At 39.7% G+C, this 16,843-nt stretch overlaps 1 protein-coding gene across 1 annotated transcript in view; it reads left to right on the top strand.

The window, feature by feature from the left end:
• Nucleotides 1-16,843, top strand: part of SYBU (syntabulin) — a 42,694-nt gene that overhangs the window by 12,366 nt on the left and 13,485 nt on the right. The window contains exon 3 of the mRNA XM_027905749.1: nt 3,845-4,042. Coding sequence (XP_027761550.1) covers nt 3,845-4,042 — 198 coding nt within the window. The remainder of the gene's footprint in view (nt 1-3,844; nt 4,043-16,843) is intronic.

Genomic DNA, 16,843 nt, shown 5'->3' with positions numbered 1-16,843 from the left:
AGTGTTCTGAGCAACCTTCCTGATTGTTTGTGTGAGGAGACACTATCCCATGCTTGCCTTTGAAACTTGGCAGGAGTGTCTGATCTGGGAGAGGGCTTGGACACAGAATTTCAGTGATGAAATCCAGCTGATGTTCAAAGGAAAAGCTTACTCCCAGAACGCTCTTAGGAGGCCACTGGGGGAAAAAGACGCCATGAAAAAAAGCAATTAAAGTTATGTGTTATAAATTTATGTCATTTTCCTTCTTGTGCAAGTAAATAATTCAGGCAAGATCAGAAGTGCAGGCTTTCACAACACTGTTTGCCGGTTTTCTCTCTTTTGTCTTCTTGATGCTCATGTATGTGCCTGAGAAGGTATATCAGGTCTACCTGTATTCCTGAGAAGTCTGGACCTGAAATCCTTACTGGGGCAAAACTCCTGCCAAGTTACAGGACTGAATCCTTAACTGGCCTTGCTGAAAACTACAAATACATCATATCTTCAGCACAAAGTGAATCCCATCGTGGGCTCATCTGCTCCTGTTACCCTATTTTTGGAGAGAGATTCCTTAACTTGTCCCTTTTCTGGGACAGGTAGAGGTCTTCACCTCCTTCCATCAGAGATGTCAGCAGGGTTTTAGAGGAACCTCCAGGTCCACTGTAAATACTGAGCCCACAGTGCCAGAGTTGCATCATTTTGTGTACAGATGAGGAGCAGAGGTGCTCACTGCAGCAATGAGCTGGGCAGATGTCAGCCTGCCAGTGAGGTGGAGGGGAATCAGCTTGATGTGCTGCCAGAGTCTACAGGGAAGTCTGCTGCTCTCCTGTGGGTTGGAGTTCACCTACAGAACAAATAAATACCTGTTAAGGCTTTGATGGGAGGACAGAGGAAGGATGTGGGGAAGGACAAAGGTATGTGCAGGCAATTGGCCAGCAGTGAACAGCTGGAGAGCACCTCACTGTTCACCAGGACTTATCCTTGTGCCAGGACAGTGAGTTGTGGGTCAGCAGAAGGTGGACCCCTCCCAGTGTTCAGCAGAGCTTTACTTGCCTTTGGTGGTGAGCACCAGCATTTCGTAGGCAGCTCTTCCTTTCTGTTGTAGTAAACATTTGGATTATTCAAAAGGCTGACGCACAAAAATGTTTCCCTGCAGCTTGCCCTACTTTTGGAAAATTTATACTTTTTTTCATGTTTCTGGATAGTAAAAGATAGAAGGAGTAGAAGTTGTGCATTACATGAAAAATAACAAGTGATCAGAGCACAGGGAGTACAATAAAATCATTCACTCCATACTGCAGGTGGAGTGGGAGTGCTCACCTGGTTCTTGGTGTATCTAAAGGTCCTGAGGGATATGAATAGAGAAGAGCTATTCTTCTTTGTGCCATGTTCATTTGTTCCTTTGAAAGTGCCCCATTGCAATGAAAGATGAAATTCTTAAGGGTAAAACAAGGATATGTAGATATGACATAATCTGATGGCACAGTGTCACCAGTATGATATCAGAGGTGATGTCAGCGGGTGGCAAATAAAGTGTGTTTTTATGCTGTTTTTGAATTAATTCTTTAGCTTCCTTATTTCCTTATTTTAGTTAGTTTTTCAATTTTTTTTTAATCTCTCAATTCTTAACACTGTTTTTTCTTTCACTGTTTATTATCAGCCCTTGTGATTCCTCCAGGTACCAACACTATAGCTTTAGGAGTTACTTCTATATAAAGTCTCTCATATAAAACACATCTGCAAGGTCTGTAGAACCTGTGCAGGTATCACAGTAAATGTATTGGTGGAGAGATGAGGTAAAGAGTTTCTTGCAGGGTTTTTTTTTGTTGTTATTTTTGTTGTAACACAAAGTTAGGAAAATACTGCCTCATGCATAAACATCTGAATGGAAAAGTCAAAATTAAAAATAAACTGCACAAACTGTGACCTATTTCTGAATATATTTGATTACAAATATTTGTGTGCTTCTAAAGAGAGGATGCTTTGGACATAGCTAAAGGAGCTGTTAAATGCAATTCAGGAGCTCACTCAAGGATGCTGATCGACTGCCCTGTAGGTAGCATTCACTCTGCCTGCAGAAGAGACTGAACCTTGGAGAAAAGGAAATGGGTGACTATCTGTGAGGAAATCACCTCTCTTCTTTCTATTGAGTTATATTGTTCTGTGGATGGGAATGGGAAGGATAAAAAGCAAACTAAAATCATTTGGGCAGTAGTCCTGCTCTAGTCAGGACAAACGTGGGGATGGGCTGAAAACCTTATTAGCAGTCTCCTGTTATTTTGCTAGGGACTTATTCTGAGTTGCAGAAGGCAGCAGCAAGATGGCAAAAGGAGATGCTTGTTGGCTTAATTGTGATGATTTGAAAGAATTAAATATGATTAAGCTGTATTAGGTGCTTTGCACTCTTACTGCTTTGGGAAATGATTCTGGCAGTAGGCTGGGTTGCCCCATGGCTTGGCATCATGCCTGACACTTGGCAGAGACCTGGGATGCAACACTTCAGGGTGCTGGCTGTTCCTACAGGGTCTGCTTTGGAGGGTTAGCACCTGTGGGTACCTTGCTCAGGACTGGAGGCAGGACATTAAGAAACGAGAAGCAAAACACTGAAACAGATAGGTGGGAGTAGAATAACTGGCCAGTCATGAAGGAAAACTGGATCACATGAAAGGATGAGGTTTTTCTATTGTATTGAAGGAACAGTAGTTAACTCAGCAGCAAAAGCTGCTCTTTCCTGCAGAGGGGAGATGGGCAGGGTGATGTTAGATAGATAGGGGATGGCCTTTCTGCCTCATAAATGCGCAGTCATACACTGAATTTTAAATCAATCTGCCCATTCCAAATTCAGTGCAAGATGAGGCTTGACCTAAATTATGAAGAGGGTGGAAGTGGTAAGTGCAATATGGTCATGCAAATTACTTGGCTCAGTTGTAGGTACTTCTTTGGGTTTCATGTTAGGTAGAGATAATGCACCAGGAGAAGACTGTAATTGCATAATTTAGATGGCAGCTTTCATTTTGTCCTGGGAAAGAACAAGCAATTACATTTTTCCAGGAGAGTCAGAGTAGTATGTTTGCTTTTGTTGTGTATCACTTAGCCACCATGACTTTTAGGGAAACTGTGATTACTCCAGATTACAGGGCATGTGTGGTTTGTTGCACGGATTTCATTCGGAATCAGACTTTTTACTTTGCATTCAATTGTTAAGAGCTGGAGTGTTTGTTTCCCTGGAGGTCAGGAACCCGGGTCTGTTCCCTAGGTAGCTGCTGATGCCCTGGAGTGTTGGTGTGCCCTCAGAGGAATTCAGCTTTAAACAAAAGCAGCCTGTGTATAATCCACTCTGTTCAGAACTAGGAACCCCACAGACACTTGGTCAAGAACGGAAGAGTTCTGTGTTCGCAGTTGCTTTTAAAGGAAAGACAATTTTGAGGAACCCTTATTAATTTCAGTTGAATGAAATTCCTGACTTCTTGCATATGGGCTTTAGGTTGTTCTCTTGTTGTTCAGATAGGGGAACATCTCTTGAAGGAGAGCGTGTGGCCCACGCATTCCGTGTGCACCCAGTGCATTTTTGTGTCTTATGTATTTTCATGCTGTAATGTTCCCTAACCTAGCTAAAGGAATTAATCTTAGATATGAATTTGCTTGTATTTTGTCAGACTTAGCAAAACAATACCCTGTTAGTCTGCCATAAGTTATTCAAGTCTTCTTCACAAAATGGGTAAAACAAGTAGCTTCTCACCAGGTTTGAGAGTCAAGGTTGTGCATATCACTTACTGTAAAGAGTTATAGTTCAAGCAGTCTCTTTTACTCTGCTAACTTTAATGTAGTTATTGGTTAGAAATGTTGATGTTTTCTCTTTTGTCTTCAGATGACACTGGCTGTCCTAGTAGCCAGTCAGTATCTCCAGTTAAGACTCCTCCTGATGCTGGAAACAGTCCAATCAGTTTTTGCACTGGTAGCGATGGAGACTTCTCCAGGAAGAAATTCAGTCCAGGGTCAATGAGTGAAGGGAATACACAGCTGGCTCGATATAAGAAGGAGACAAAGACAAGCCTTGTAAAGCCCGGTAGGTATAATTCCTTTCATTTCCTTAATTACACTTTCTAATTGACTGGTACATTTACAGACGTCTACATACATGGCATTGTGCTGCCTGTGATACCACTAATGCTGATAGCAAATGAAAAAAATAGTTGGGTTCTGTCTATGGAGCTACCTGCTAGATATGAAAACACTATTGGTATTGTCCTTTTCGTGGAAATATAATTAATTGACATCTTCACTTTCTTTTATGAGGTTCAATGGTGATGTCAAATAGCTGAAATGGATTTTACCATGTTTCGTAGTAATTGCACACATATTTCACTTCCCAGAGACAAATGACTCTTAATATGAAAGCAAAGTCTTGCAACATTCTTAGATTTATTATTGTATCCTGCCTAAAGTTCAGGCTGCCAGGCTGTGGTAGCTCTGGGGATACAAGGTGTCAGACCAAGGCAAGAGGACGGGCAGCCCACACGTGGGATTCAGGCAGTTTTGGCCCCAATACTGTACTGGCTGAATCATGAGGGTGTCTCCCATTGCCTTGGGCTAGTGGGCCACCTCAGACCACCAGCCAAATCAGCACCTGCATGACACACATCCAAGGCTAAATACCCTGGTGTGCCATTGGTTGCTGTAATTTTAATGAGTAGATATAAAACATTTTTGTGATTCATGTGCAGGCAGCTCTTGATTCCAAATGGTCAGGATATTTGTGCTGTTATTTAATTAATCATGGAGACAGAGCTGGCCCTGTACAGAGCCAGCTGCAGAACTGACATGGTTTATGGGCTCAGGTACCTCCTGGCTATATTGTTTCGAGAGTCATTTTACTTCTGGAAGCAATTTATATACTTTCATGAAAAGCCAGCTCAGATTTGCTGGTACCATGTTTAATCTAGAAACAGTAGAGAATCTGTTGCAACATCTCTTCACTGGCTTGATCAGTGTGATTTACCACTATCCCTGAAAGTTCTTCAGCTCATTTCATAGCACTAGGTTACTTGAGTGTTCCCTGTCTCCTACTGATGTGCATAATGGATGATAGATAATATTTTTTCAAGGTTTGTTTTCTGTTCCATCAAAATCAAGGAATATAATGCAGGCAGAATGCAGTGAACGTGGTGTAAGAGAGTCAAATCTGCAGCCGTGGCTACTACAACAATTTTGTTTGTGAATATGTACCTGGCTTAGCAAAATGTGGATAATGAATTGCAGAAGTTTTTTCCTACTGAGGAACCCTATACACAAGGAAAAGAGTTATGCAACTTCTTTCAATAAATTATTTAACTGTTTTCAATTTTACACTTAAATTGCCTTATAACATCAAATTATTAGCCTTTTGCAGTAATAGTCAGAAGTCATATTATTGAATGCACTATTTCAAGTCTTTGAACAGACTTCTTTTAAGTATTTACATATTCTTGTAAGTGGGCCACTATTTAGCTGTCAGTACCTCTGCACTGATCTCTAAGGTTGCAAAACTTGACTCTAGATTTCAAGTCTGTCGATCCTGAGATCTATTAAAACTCTCATAGCAGCAACTGGGTCAGATTTACAGGGTACTTCTAAGTTCCTTCTGCTAATATCTCACATTTTTTTAATGGAAAGATTTTCAAAATCATGTCATAGTCAGTGTGAGAGCTGACACATGTGAGGGACATTTCAGAAATGGAAAGCATGACTGGGGACAGCCGGGGTTCGTTTTCCTCAGTGATGGCCACAGAGGTTAATGTGATTCTCTTCCATTGCTTCCTTTGGCTTCAGGTGGATCCAGTCTCTTCCCCATGACTTTCTCTGGCATGAATTTCTGGTTACTCAGTTGGAAAGATCTAGCTAGCCCTTGAGAAAGAGGAGGCATCACCCTGTAGCAAAACACGCAAGGAGTAACAGGGGACCAGTAGAAGGGAGGTGAGATGTGGGAGGAGAATAACAGCAACATGTTATACATGTTGTCATACCTAAAGGGAATTAGGCATAATTTTCTCTTTACAAAAAGCCCTTCTTGATTTATGGAGATTATTTCATATTTATCTGAAATGTCTTGTGATAATGACCACATACCATGAGTCAAACGTGAGAAACAAAATTCCAGCCTTGCACTATCTTTTGCCATGTGCCACGCTAGCACCTTCAAAATGCCTGTCATTTTGCAGAAAATCTATCCATTTCCAGAAATGTTTTCTTGTAACATGCTGAATCTCAGAAGAAACACATACATAAATATTTACATAATTCAAGAAATGCCAGAATGGGATAGCACTGAGAATGAACCCCGGGATGTTTTTAGGCTGTTCTCAAGCTCTGATATTTTTCTGCTGTTCTAGTTTCATCACTTCATCTTTCTTTTCTGACTTCAAAATACAAAATACACAAGATCTTTTCTTTTTCTCTATCTGCCTAAGGCCTTGTTATATGGATCTAAATCATCTTTACCTCTTGAAGTCTTAACAAGCTAGATTGGGATATCATTCATAATTTATGTTGTTTTCATAGAGAACCATACTTAATCCTGGAATGCATCTTGCTAAACTTCTAAAATATTTATAATCATGGAGAAATTATAGATTTGAGAGAGTCAGTAATTGTTTTTGTTGTGCATTAAATCCGAATCACAGCACTGTAGAAGTGAATTTGTCTTAAAACCAGTGCTACTTTCCCAGGAAAGGAGGGACAGGGCAGGAACATTAAGGATGATATATAACATCCACTCCAGCAGAAAGTTACAAACCTTTTAATTTCTGGATTTTAAAAGTTGTTCTTCTTTTTGGATATGATTCATTGATACAGTATTAAAAGAAATGCAAAATGTGTTGCAGAAAATGCCCTCGCAAGAAGGCACAAAAATACTTAATTAACATTAGTCTTAATTTTGTATCAAAATTCTGTGCCGAATCCTACAGTTTTTGTAATTGAATAAACAGAATCATAAACACTTCTACATATTCACATTTTTGGTGTAGTCCTCCTGCAAGGATTCCTGAATTCTTGCAGCTCACGTCCACATCCTGTTGAGAACAGTGAGAATTGTTTTGCTTCCTTTGACAGTCTTTATCATCTTCCTTTTTGACTTCCATTACAATACTTAATGAAAGGATTCAAAATCTGGATCTGCAGGCTGCAAAGTACTGATTTTAAAGCCACGGATGAAGAAAAGAATCTTTAGTGGGAGTTGCGTCAATAACAAGCTTTGCATGTTTAAACCAACACAGAGTTGTGTTTAAATCTCTGTGAGTATCAGAATGTGAGAAGGGCACCTGATCAGCTGACTGTGTTCAGCATTTCTGACAAAGGTATGGTTTTTCTTGCTTTTGATGTTATAGGCACACTTGCGACAGTTTACTGAATGTGTTGAGATTACTGTTGGAGCTGTTTCTTAGAGCCCGTGGAATTTCTGAAGTTTCACATGAAATTACTAAGACTCTAGAAGAAACATTAAGGCTGTTCCAGACCCTATAGCCCCTTCAGGACCCTGCAGAGTAGAGGTGTAAGCACCGCTGAACAAAAGGAGACCTGGATGAGCCACAGTTAGGGGCAACTCCCAAACCTTATAAGGACTGGCTGTCAGTCATTCACAGCTTGGTTCAATATAACCATTCCAGGTAGCAACAGACTATGCAAAAAAGGGGTTTTTTTTCACTGCTAATGAAACATTTAGCCATCTGTTACTGAATCCAGCTAAAATAGTAACATTTTGGATTTCAGTGCCATTGAACTGCTGTGTATTATTTTTCATGAAGGATGATCATCCTTGAGAGTTTAGGCATTAAAACTTTGTTCAAACTAATGACAAAATCTCAGAGGTTTTCACCACGTAGGGCATCTCCAGTTGTTGGACAATGAGCAATGAGCAGAGACTGAAAAACACGAAATTGCATCTGAACACAAGAAAACATTTTTTGTACTGTGACAGTGGTCAGACACTGGCACAGGTTGTGTAGAGACATTTTGGAGTCTCCATCCATGGAGATATTCATGACTCCACTGGATATGGTCCTGGGTAGCCTGTTTCATCTAGTCTTGCTTGAGCGGGGTGTTGGACTAGATGGTCTCAAAAGGTTCATTTCACCTCCCAGCAATTCTGTAATCCTGTGTTGTTAGACTTTTTTTTCCTTTGAATAATGCATCACCCAGATGGGTGGTTAAGTATTTGCAAGGAACAGTTTATCCTTTTCCTGCCTTTTCTTGACTGTGTAAGTTCATAAAAACAAAAGTATATAAAAAAAGTAACTTTTAAGAATCACTATTTAATTTAAAATGCCATTTAACTTCAAGGCAAAGTAAGTAGTGTTGTACTCAACATGAGTTGTCAGAATGATCTTTTCTACTTCTTCCTGGTGAATTTATCAAGTCATAAATGAATGAGCCTTGGGGCAGGATATCCCAATCTGAGCAGATTAATCTTTGAAGGCTTTAGCACTATTAGGAGTTTTAGAAGAGAGGGGTGAAGCAGAATGTATTGGCTTTATTTGATTGTTAGTATTTAGTAGGTGCAGGTGCTTTTTAATTCAGTATTGGAGCTGATAGTGATCAAAAAGGAGGCAAGGGAAATTACCCTGGACAATTGGGAATATTAATGTCAGATCTTAAATAAGCCAAACAAATCAGAGAGAAAGTGCAAGTGTTAGCTGTAGATTATCTGTTAAAATGTCTAGCTGTTCAAATACAATGCTCTTTGTGGTTGTTTTAGTTTTATTTTATGTCTAATATGTGAGGATTAGATTCCTAGGACACTAGATGTCCAGAAACTTATTTCTGGAGGTCCCCTGTTAAATCAAAGAGTAGTGACTAGTTAATCTGTTAGTATACAATTAGCAGATAAGTTTATCCATATCGCCACTCTATTTCTACATGTGTCTGTATTCTAAAGGCAGTCACTTCAATTAGTTTAAAAACAAAACAAAGAGGTTTTCAATTAGGTTATATTCCTGACATCTGGCCATATTATTTTACAGCTCTTTTGTCAACTCACTCTCTCATTTCAGCATGACAGTGTGGGAAGGAATAACAGTGTCTGGCTCTGATATATATATATATATGTATGTGCTTCACTTGAAAAACAGATGAGTTGGTGTATAAGTTCTGCAAGAGGATTGTCTTAGGGGTAATTCTGGAAATAAACTTCACTCTCAAGAACTTCTTTCTGATTACAAAAGGAAGCAATGGTAGGACTTTATCTTGGTAAGTCTGATAAAATATTATAAAGACATCTTTTACTGGTGCATTTATCCATGACTTTTGTTCATTTTCTGTACCAAATTTCTGCAAGCAGTGGGAAAAATAATAGAACTGTTGTCCCTGTTGTTCAGCAACAACAGTACAGAATATAAAAATCACGTTACAGAATGTGCTAACTTGAACAGTTCCTATGGCATGCAAAGAAATTTATGGTTCTTTATAACTACTAGTCAGTACATCTACCTATTATGTTGAAACTTTTTAAAAAATGCCAGTGGTGTACTGTGTATTCTAATACAGCCACACTGTTCGATTGTTTAAAAAATGACCGACCGGCCTATGACCGATCATTAGTTTTCCCCTTAAAAGTATTTGAATTAATAATAAGAAATTTCTTTATCTTAACATATTGATTGTAAAGCACAGATTCTCTGAGGGGTGCAGAGAAGCTTGCAAGTGAAAAGAGGAAGAGCAAAAGCCCAGGTTCCGTGAGTAATTTAAACCAAATGAGGAGAGCTTTATATTTGAGCATTAGATCTTTAAGCAGGTCAGTGTTTGGCAAAGAGCAGATACACAGTGGTCAATTACTTGCGCCTCTGGAAGGCTTTTGATCTGTTTTTTAAAACAGCACCTTGGCAATAAAAAGAGAGGAAGGACTTGAGCATGTATCATCTTTCTCGGATGTAGGCACATGCTTCAAATGCTTCACTTCTGTCCCACACGTGATAGCAGCCACTCTAACCATTCTGATACTCAAATCCAACAAATGCAACATTTATTTCCTGTACCATTTTAATCACACTGTTCTCCCTTTCTTATATGTGCATTTCATAATTTTATTTGTGATAAAGTTTCTGAGATATTTTCTAATACAGAGTCTTACAAATACAGTTGTTGCAGTTTTCAACCATATTGCTTTTCCTCAGTTACTTTTGCTTGTCTTCCTTCTCTTCACCTTTCATTTTGGGCCCACAAAAGATAGCTACTGTTTATTTTTCTAAATAAAAATGTTCCTGTATGCACTGAGCCTTCCTGCATATTTTACTGATGGGAGCTGCTTTAATTTCACGTCTGTTGCTATGGAGCTGTGTAGATTTGCTTACCTGACCTGCCAGCACAGGGAGTTATTAAGGCCTTGGTTCTGCAGGTCCCAGAGGACCAGGTTGTGCTCTGGGGGAGAGGCAAATGCATATCTCACCTCTAGGAGCAAGGATGCCATGTCTAGGTTCAAGCCCATGCCGTCCTCAAAGCTTTTGTCCTGGAGTTGAGCCCAGAGGGGTGTCACCCTGCGGAGTTTTGGTGGCTGTAGCAGTCAGCGCTCTGAGGTCTGGAAGGTGGCCAGCCCGTGAGGTCTGGGGGATGGTGGTGGGGGAGGTGCTTCTGGGGTCTGCCATTTGCAAAGCCCAGCCTCCCCAGCATACTTACAGATGTCTGGGTCCTCATGGCAGACTGGAATATTTCCTTCGAGTTGGATCAACAGATGCAGTGCAGCCAGTAGATCCCGTTGGAACTTCTCTGTCTGACATAAATCTCTTGTTTTTTGCGATTCAGAAGAAGTGAAATTTGAATGTACATACCTCCTTAGACAACCTTCAGGAGCTGTGTGCTGTGGATGGGGGCTGACTCCCTGGTCCAAGTGACTGGTCCCATTGCTCAAAGGATATGGAAGGGCTTTAACAGTTGAATCTGCCATTTCCCCTCTAGGGGTTACAGGAGCTGTTTTGGAGGTGAGGAAGATGTGAATTCATGGTCTTTAGCCAAGCTGAAAAAGCAGAGATGGCCTGTAATTTATCTGACCTCAATTCCCGATCTGTAATACAGTGATAATTATCTCTTCCTGCATGAGTGCACTAAGGTCCTATTGTGTTTTAAAGGAGGTAGAACAAATGAAACCAGTGAATCTAATGTGTGGTCTTTCTGACCAAATATTTAAGCGTTTACTTTAGGATTCACTGGTTACATTGACTAACTTTCTGTTGACTAAAAATGGGATCAAGGTTGGCTTGGACATGAGTGTCTATGTTGGAGGCATCCACATTTAGTCAGGTGATTCCTAGACCCATCTCCCGTGTTCTCATCAGGTCTCTGACAACTCTGCCGTTAGCCTTTATTGAAGGCAGGCACAGTCTCTTGTTCTTTTAGTTCTCCTTTGTTCTTCCTTTCTTTTTGTTTTGTTTTGTTTGTTTGTTTTTTTAATGGAAAGTCATTCTTAGGTGTTCAGTTGTGGGAGAAAGTTTGTGCTTGAAGATCATGCATAGATCTTCAAGTAGGTCTAATTAGATGCCTTTTCCTCTTCTGTTCATCCCTGATAACCTTAGGTACTCTCTGTTTGTCCTGTTTCTGAGGACTGCTGCCCAAGCTGCCTAGCATTGCTCAGGGAGATTCTGTATCTCATTTTGCACTATCTATTCACAGGAATAAAATATTTTTAGAGCATAAGCTACTAAGTGGCACTGAAGTGAAACAAATGCTCAGTAACTTCTGAAAGATAATACTGGCATTTAACAAGAATATAAATATTTTCAGCAAAAGATGCTTACAAAGATAGGTTAAAATTATTAGCATAGTACTACTTTTTTAGTTTGTACTTATATATACTGTCAATTTCAACTTTGAATTTAAACAAATTTGCTTGAATTGATGTGGAAAACATGTTCAAATAGGCAAATATTTATTTCAAACATAAATAAGCAAAATAACATCTACAAGTAATGATTTGATTTTGAAGTATTTTATAGTATTTAAACCAAATCTACAAGTTCCTAGTAAAGTGGCATGGAAAAATGATATTTTAATTCCATGTCACAAATATTATAATCCACTCCCTTCTAAAAAATTATTTTAGATGTTGCTTGCTAGAGACATAGGCAGTCAGTGGTTGGGCTGTGGCCTCTCTAGACATATATCTCTTTTTGTTCAGAAGAGTCATAGGCTGCAGCAAGTGCCCAGATGTCTCAGCGAAAACAGAGGATCCAAAAAGGAAGGCAGCATGTTGCAAAGGAAGAATTGGCAAGCAAAAGGTGAAAGCCTGAGCCCTTCCTGTCCTACACAGTGACCTGCCCAGCTGTGGGCTGGTGGCACAGTCCACCTGCAATTCAGGGTCTTGGAAACAAATATTCTGCACTTACATACTTAACTCCTTTGTTACAAAATAAAAAATTAAATAAACAAACAAACAAACAAATTAAAAATAAATAAGAGAAGGTCCCTGTTACTTAGTTCAGTAAAGGAAAAAGAAACTTATATTTAGACTTGTGTGCCTTTTTGGGGATGGGCTTTAGCACAAAGAAGCCCTAATACGGGTCTGCTGGGCAGGCTAAGGGAATGCAGGGTGTCTGCCCCCAGGGAAGCTGTTCCGTTTTAATTTAGTTACTCTTTTACTGGTGGTTTGAAGCCGAGTTCCCAGCAGGCACACCGCAACTTCTTTGTCTCTCCCTCCCTGGCCCATTAATCGTCCTGTTACTGCTCCAGACGTACAGAAAGTGGGACAGCCACTGTTAAAGGGAGATTCTCGCCTGAGGATGCCTGCAGCCTCGAACTTAGCCTGGCACTTGGTCCAGCAGAGAGCCACGGCTCTAACTGCAAATCAGAGTGAGTAGGGGATGTGGATATGGGACTTCTGCAGGGAATGCCTGGGATGCTGCACAGGATGAAATCCCTGCCAGACAATACATCTTTTAGATCCAAATGCCTTTTGATAGAGATTAACGTCTCATGGGGCTTGTGGGGACGTGCTCCAGCATTGGGAAAAGACGCATGAGGGTTGGCATAAGAAGAGCCCTGAGTTTTAGAGGTCGGGCTTGAGGGAGTTATGGAAGAGGGCAGTAGCTGTGATCTTTAGTATTAGAAAAAACCTTTTTGCATGGTCAAGCAGGTTTGTTTTTTTGTTATTTTTTCCCTCTTCTGCTAATCCAGAGTGGAATATGAGCCAAAATGGAGAAACCAATGCTATACACATGGCGCACTCTTAAGTATTTATTTTAAAATGTGTGTAAGGTCAAGCTAGAACATGCTTTGCAATTTCTATATTTACTGTGGTGGATTTTCTGCTCCTTCTGGCTGTTTTCTGTGGGTTTCAGCCCACTTCACCTCCACAGAAAGAAATACTGTGCATACGAAAGAGGCCATTATGTATCTTCCCTTAGGAGACCTTTTTTGTGCTCTGCTTTTAAATTACAATCTGTATTATTTATGCCAGTGTTTAAAATAGCTTCCTGATTCTCCAGTTAAAGTATTCTGAACCTACTCCAGATACATTTTACTGTGCACAACTCCCACCCTCCATCACTTTTTATTTCAAGTAATTTTTCATGAAATAACACACATTGCAGCCAGAAGCCTGTATTGCTGTTACATAGTTTTAGTTACAGTTTTCTTGCTGTATTCCTCCTCCCATGATAAACCATGTTGCCAGTGTTCATTTATCTTAGAATGCACAAATTGCATTCTCTTAATCTGCCTTCATAAACAGTGCCCTGTAATCCTGTTATCATTATTGTTGACCTTTTTTGGAATTCCTCCATGTTATTAATGCCTTTTTAATGAGAATCCTGGGATTTAAACTGTTTTATGAGCAATGTTTACTCAAGAATTGATAGATTATTTCCTTTTCTATTTTCTCTTACATTCCCTATTGCTTTTTTGTTTGATATCTTACTGTGTTCAAAGAGGAGCTACGCAAATAACTGATTTGAGGGTTGCTGCCAAATCAAAACATTAAAGAAAATCTTCATTTCAAACTGAACAAAGACTATATTCAATCTAAAATATTTTGAATTTTTGGGGACCTTTTTAAATGTTTTTACTGTCTTTTTAAAAGAATAAAGAAAAGTCTTAGTTTCTTAGTTTTATAATTAAAGCATCATTTCAAATAGAAAGTAGTGGTTTTCCATTTTCTGCTGATTTTTGACTTCAAATCATAAATAGTTTCAGTGTTCTCAGATCTTTGTTTTGTTGTGACCAAATTGCTACATAAAATATTTGTTTCCCTCAGATTCATTACTTTAAATACTTTTTGAGCAGTATTGAGTGAATTAGCCTATATATTCCTTGTGTTTATATATGTATATTTATACATAGGCATGGAAAGCTAAGGGAATATCTTTAGTCATGCCCATCTCACTTACTTGATTTCACTGTGCTATGAAGACATCATGTGAGTGGGTGGTGTTTGGTCTCCGAAATGGAAGGTCAGTCATAAACAACTTATCAGGTCTTTGCAGATACTCATCATTTTGAATTCTTGGTCTGTTTAAGCAGTGGTATTTCACTTGCTTTTATGTACCTAGATAATCTAAATCCTGATGAAGCCATGTTTCAGATACCTTCACTCTGTTTTGGTTCTTACTTGAAGTTAATGATTCTGACCTTGGGAAGAACCTAGGAGAAAGGCAAAATCATAAATAAAACCCAGCAGCCAGAAGAAGAACTGGATAGAGGTTGTCAACTTATCCCAAAATTTTAGATGGCACAGCTTAGTTTTCTCAGGTGTGTTGTGCGTAGGGGATGAGGGGGTGGTCTCCTGATGGAGGTGGGAGATGTGGTAAATTCAAGCCTGTTTGGATATCACCCATGTAGGAGGGGGTAATGAAGACCTGCATTCCAAACCGAGTTGTTTTACAGAGGAGTGGAGAAGAAGGGCATGATAAGCTGAAAGGACGAGAACTGCATCTCTTTATCAAGTTCTTAATGCTGGATGCAGTTCCTGGGAGTGTGATGGGGAGATGATGTGCAGCCTCCTCCTTTAGTTCAAAGCTAAATCTGTCTCTAAGAATCGCAGGTGGATCCTTTCTTTCCCCAGCAAAGCAGACAGCATAAAAGAGCTTTCCTTGGACTTGTTTTGTGTGGAACCTGATTTATGTGGTGTAGTGTGAAACACCCACCCTGGTCTTTAGAAAGAGACACCAAACTGTTTAGCAATTTTAAAGCTGACCTGTTTCTAGGCATGTCCAGAAGCAAGAGTTTAGCAGAGCTGGGAAGCATTGTTGGTTGAGACTGGTGGGACGTGTTTCTGAGTTGAGATGGCAGTTAGGGAGAGTGCCACTTCCACAGTTCCCCTGGGAGCTGGAGACCTGGCCTGCTTTCATACATCCAGCCTCCAGCCACTGCAAGGTGAACATCACTTCCCCAAGGAGCCTGAAATGTATTGCCTTTAATGTGACATAACTAAATACTAAACGTACTTTATTATAGTATATCTTAGATACAGCGTTACATAAAATGTATTTAAAGAAATGAAAATTCTGGCAGACTTGTTTCATATTTTATTAGTATTACAAGCCTTGTCTTGCTTCCATGCTGAAGCACTTCATTACAGGTCTGTGTTCTACCCTTCTGAAATTCTGTAAATAATAGGAAGCTGTTGACTTTTGAAATCTGGGCAGGCTGTGACTGTTTGCTAGAGCTGGTGGAATACAGCTTGACCACAAACCACAAGGATTAATAAGCTGAAAAAGCACAGGGTTCTTGTCTGTCATTTGGGCTTCTTAATAGTAAGAGTACTGTCAGGGGGGGAAAAGCAGCAAATGACAGCAGTCGTATCTTGAAATGCATTGCCCTCAGACCTATCTTGGCTTTGTTACTGTAAAAAATATAATTTAGGCAACCAATCAATATACTGGGTTAGGTTTTACTGTTCCATTCTATAGATGATACGTGAACTTTAATGTTTTTTTTATAATCAGTAAATATTTGATTAGCTTATGACAAATTGTGCTTTTTGTTCTGGGACTGCAGGGTTGTTTAATCAGTTACCTCCCAGATATATTTATCCTTCCAGTGTTTTTTTCTTGCCTGTTGAAAACATGTCAAACTGATTTAAAATGTTTTATGCACATTATAATGAAAGCCATATGTCTTGTATTAAGGGTGACTGTGCAAAAGCCTTCAGTTGAATCAGGTTTAGCATGTGATTTCATGCATTTGCATATATGCTGTGCACGTGTGCCTGTGCAGCTCATTGCTGTGCCCCAGACAGCTTCTCTCCTCCTTGTGCATGGGAACCAGATTTAGGATGTGTGTTGAAGGGGCCTCTGAAAGCCCTTTGCTAAACTTCTGCCACCCATGTGATGGGAAGGTTGGGATCTTTTCCCAGTCTGTGATGGAGTTTTCTGCCTTTCTGTGTACTGCTAAGTCATCCTTGCCAGAGATGACATTTTCCAGTTTCTAAAAATGCCTCTGACCAACCGATCCATTTGCCTTCAAACAGACCAAATAGTGCTGCCAGGTACATAAGAAAATCTCCCAAGGTGACACTACATGTTTGCTTATAAAAAATACTTGTCCTTAGGTGGATTTACACATATATTTTATGAAACTGTTGAATGCAAGTTGAGTGTCATGTCATACAACTCTCACTATACTTCTTGAACCTCCAGTCTCAATGTTTTTATTGAGGTTGGTGTAGGAAAGCAGCATCCTTCCATCTCTGATAACAAAGAACCTCTTTGTTTGAACATGAAGATAAGTTCTCCACATTGTTCCCTTCTGCTCCATGAGCATATGTTCCCCCTGACAAAGGTCACTTCAGGCTGAGAAGAGTAAATTTATGGGAGCCATTTTTAAAGTAGTGTTAGAATGGCTCAAGCTGCATGTAGAAGTGCAAAAAAAAAAAAAAAAAAAAAGGTCAAGTTGATTTCTATATGAAGAA

Source organism: Empidonax traillii, unplaced genomic scaffold, assembly GCF_003031625.1.
Source record: "Empidonax traillii isolate 1590-97213 ecotype Southwest subspecies unplaced genomic scaffold, ASM303162v1 scaffold1200:size254552, whole genome shotgun sequence".
Taxonomy (NCBI): Eukaryota; Metazoa; Chordata; class Aves; order Passeriformes; family Tyrannidae; genus Empidonax; species Empidonax traillii.
The sequence above is the reverse complement of the archived record's forward strand: the minus strand, read 5'-3'. Positions and strand labels throughout refer to the sequence as shown.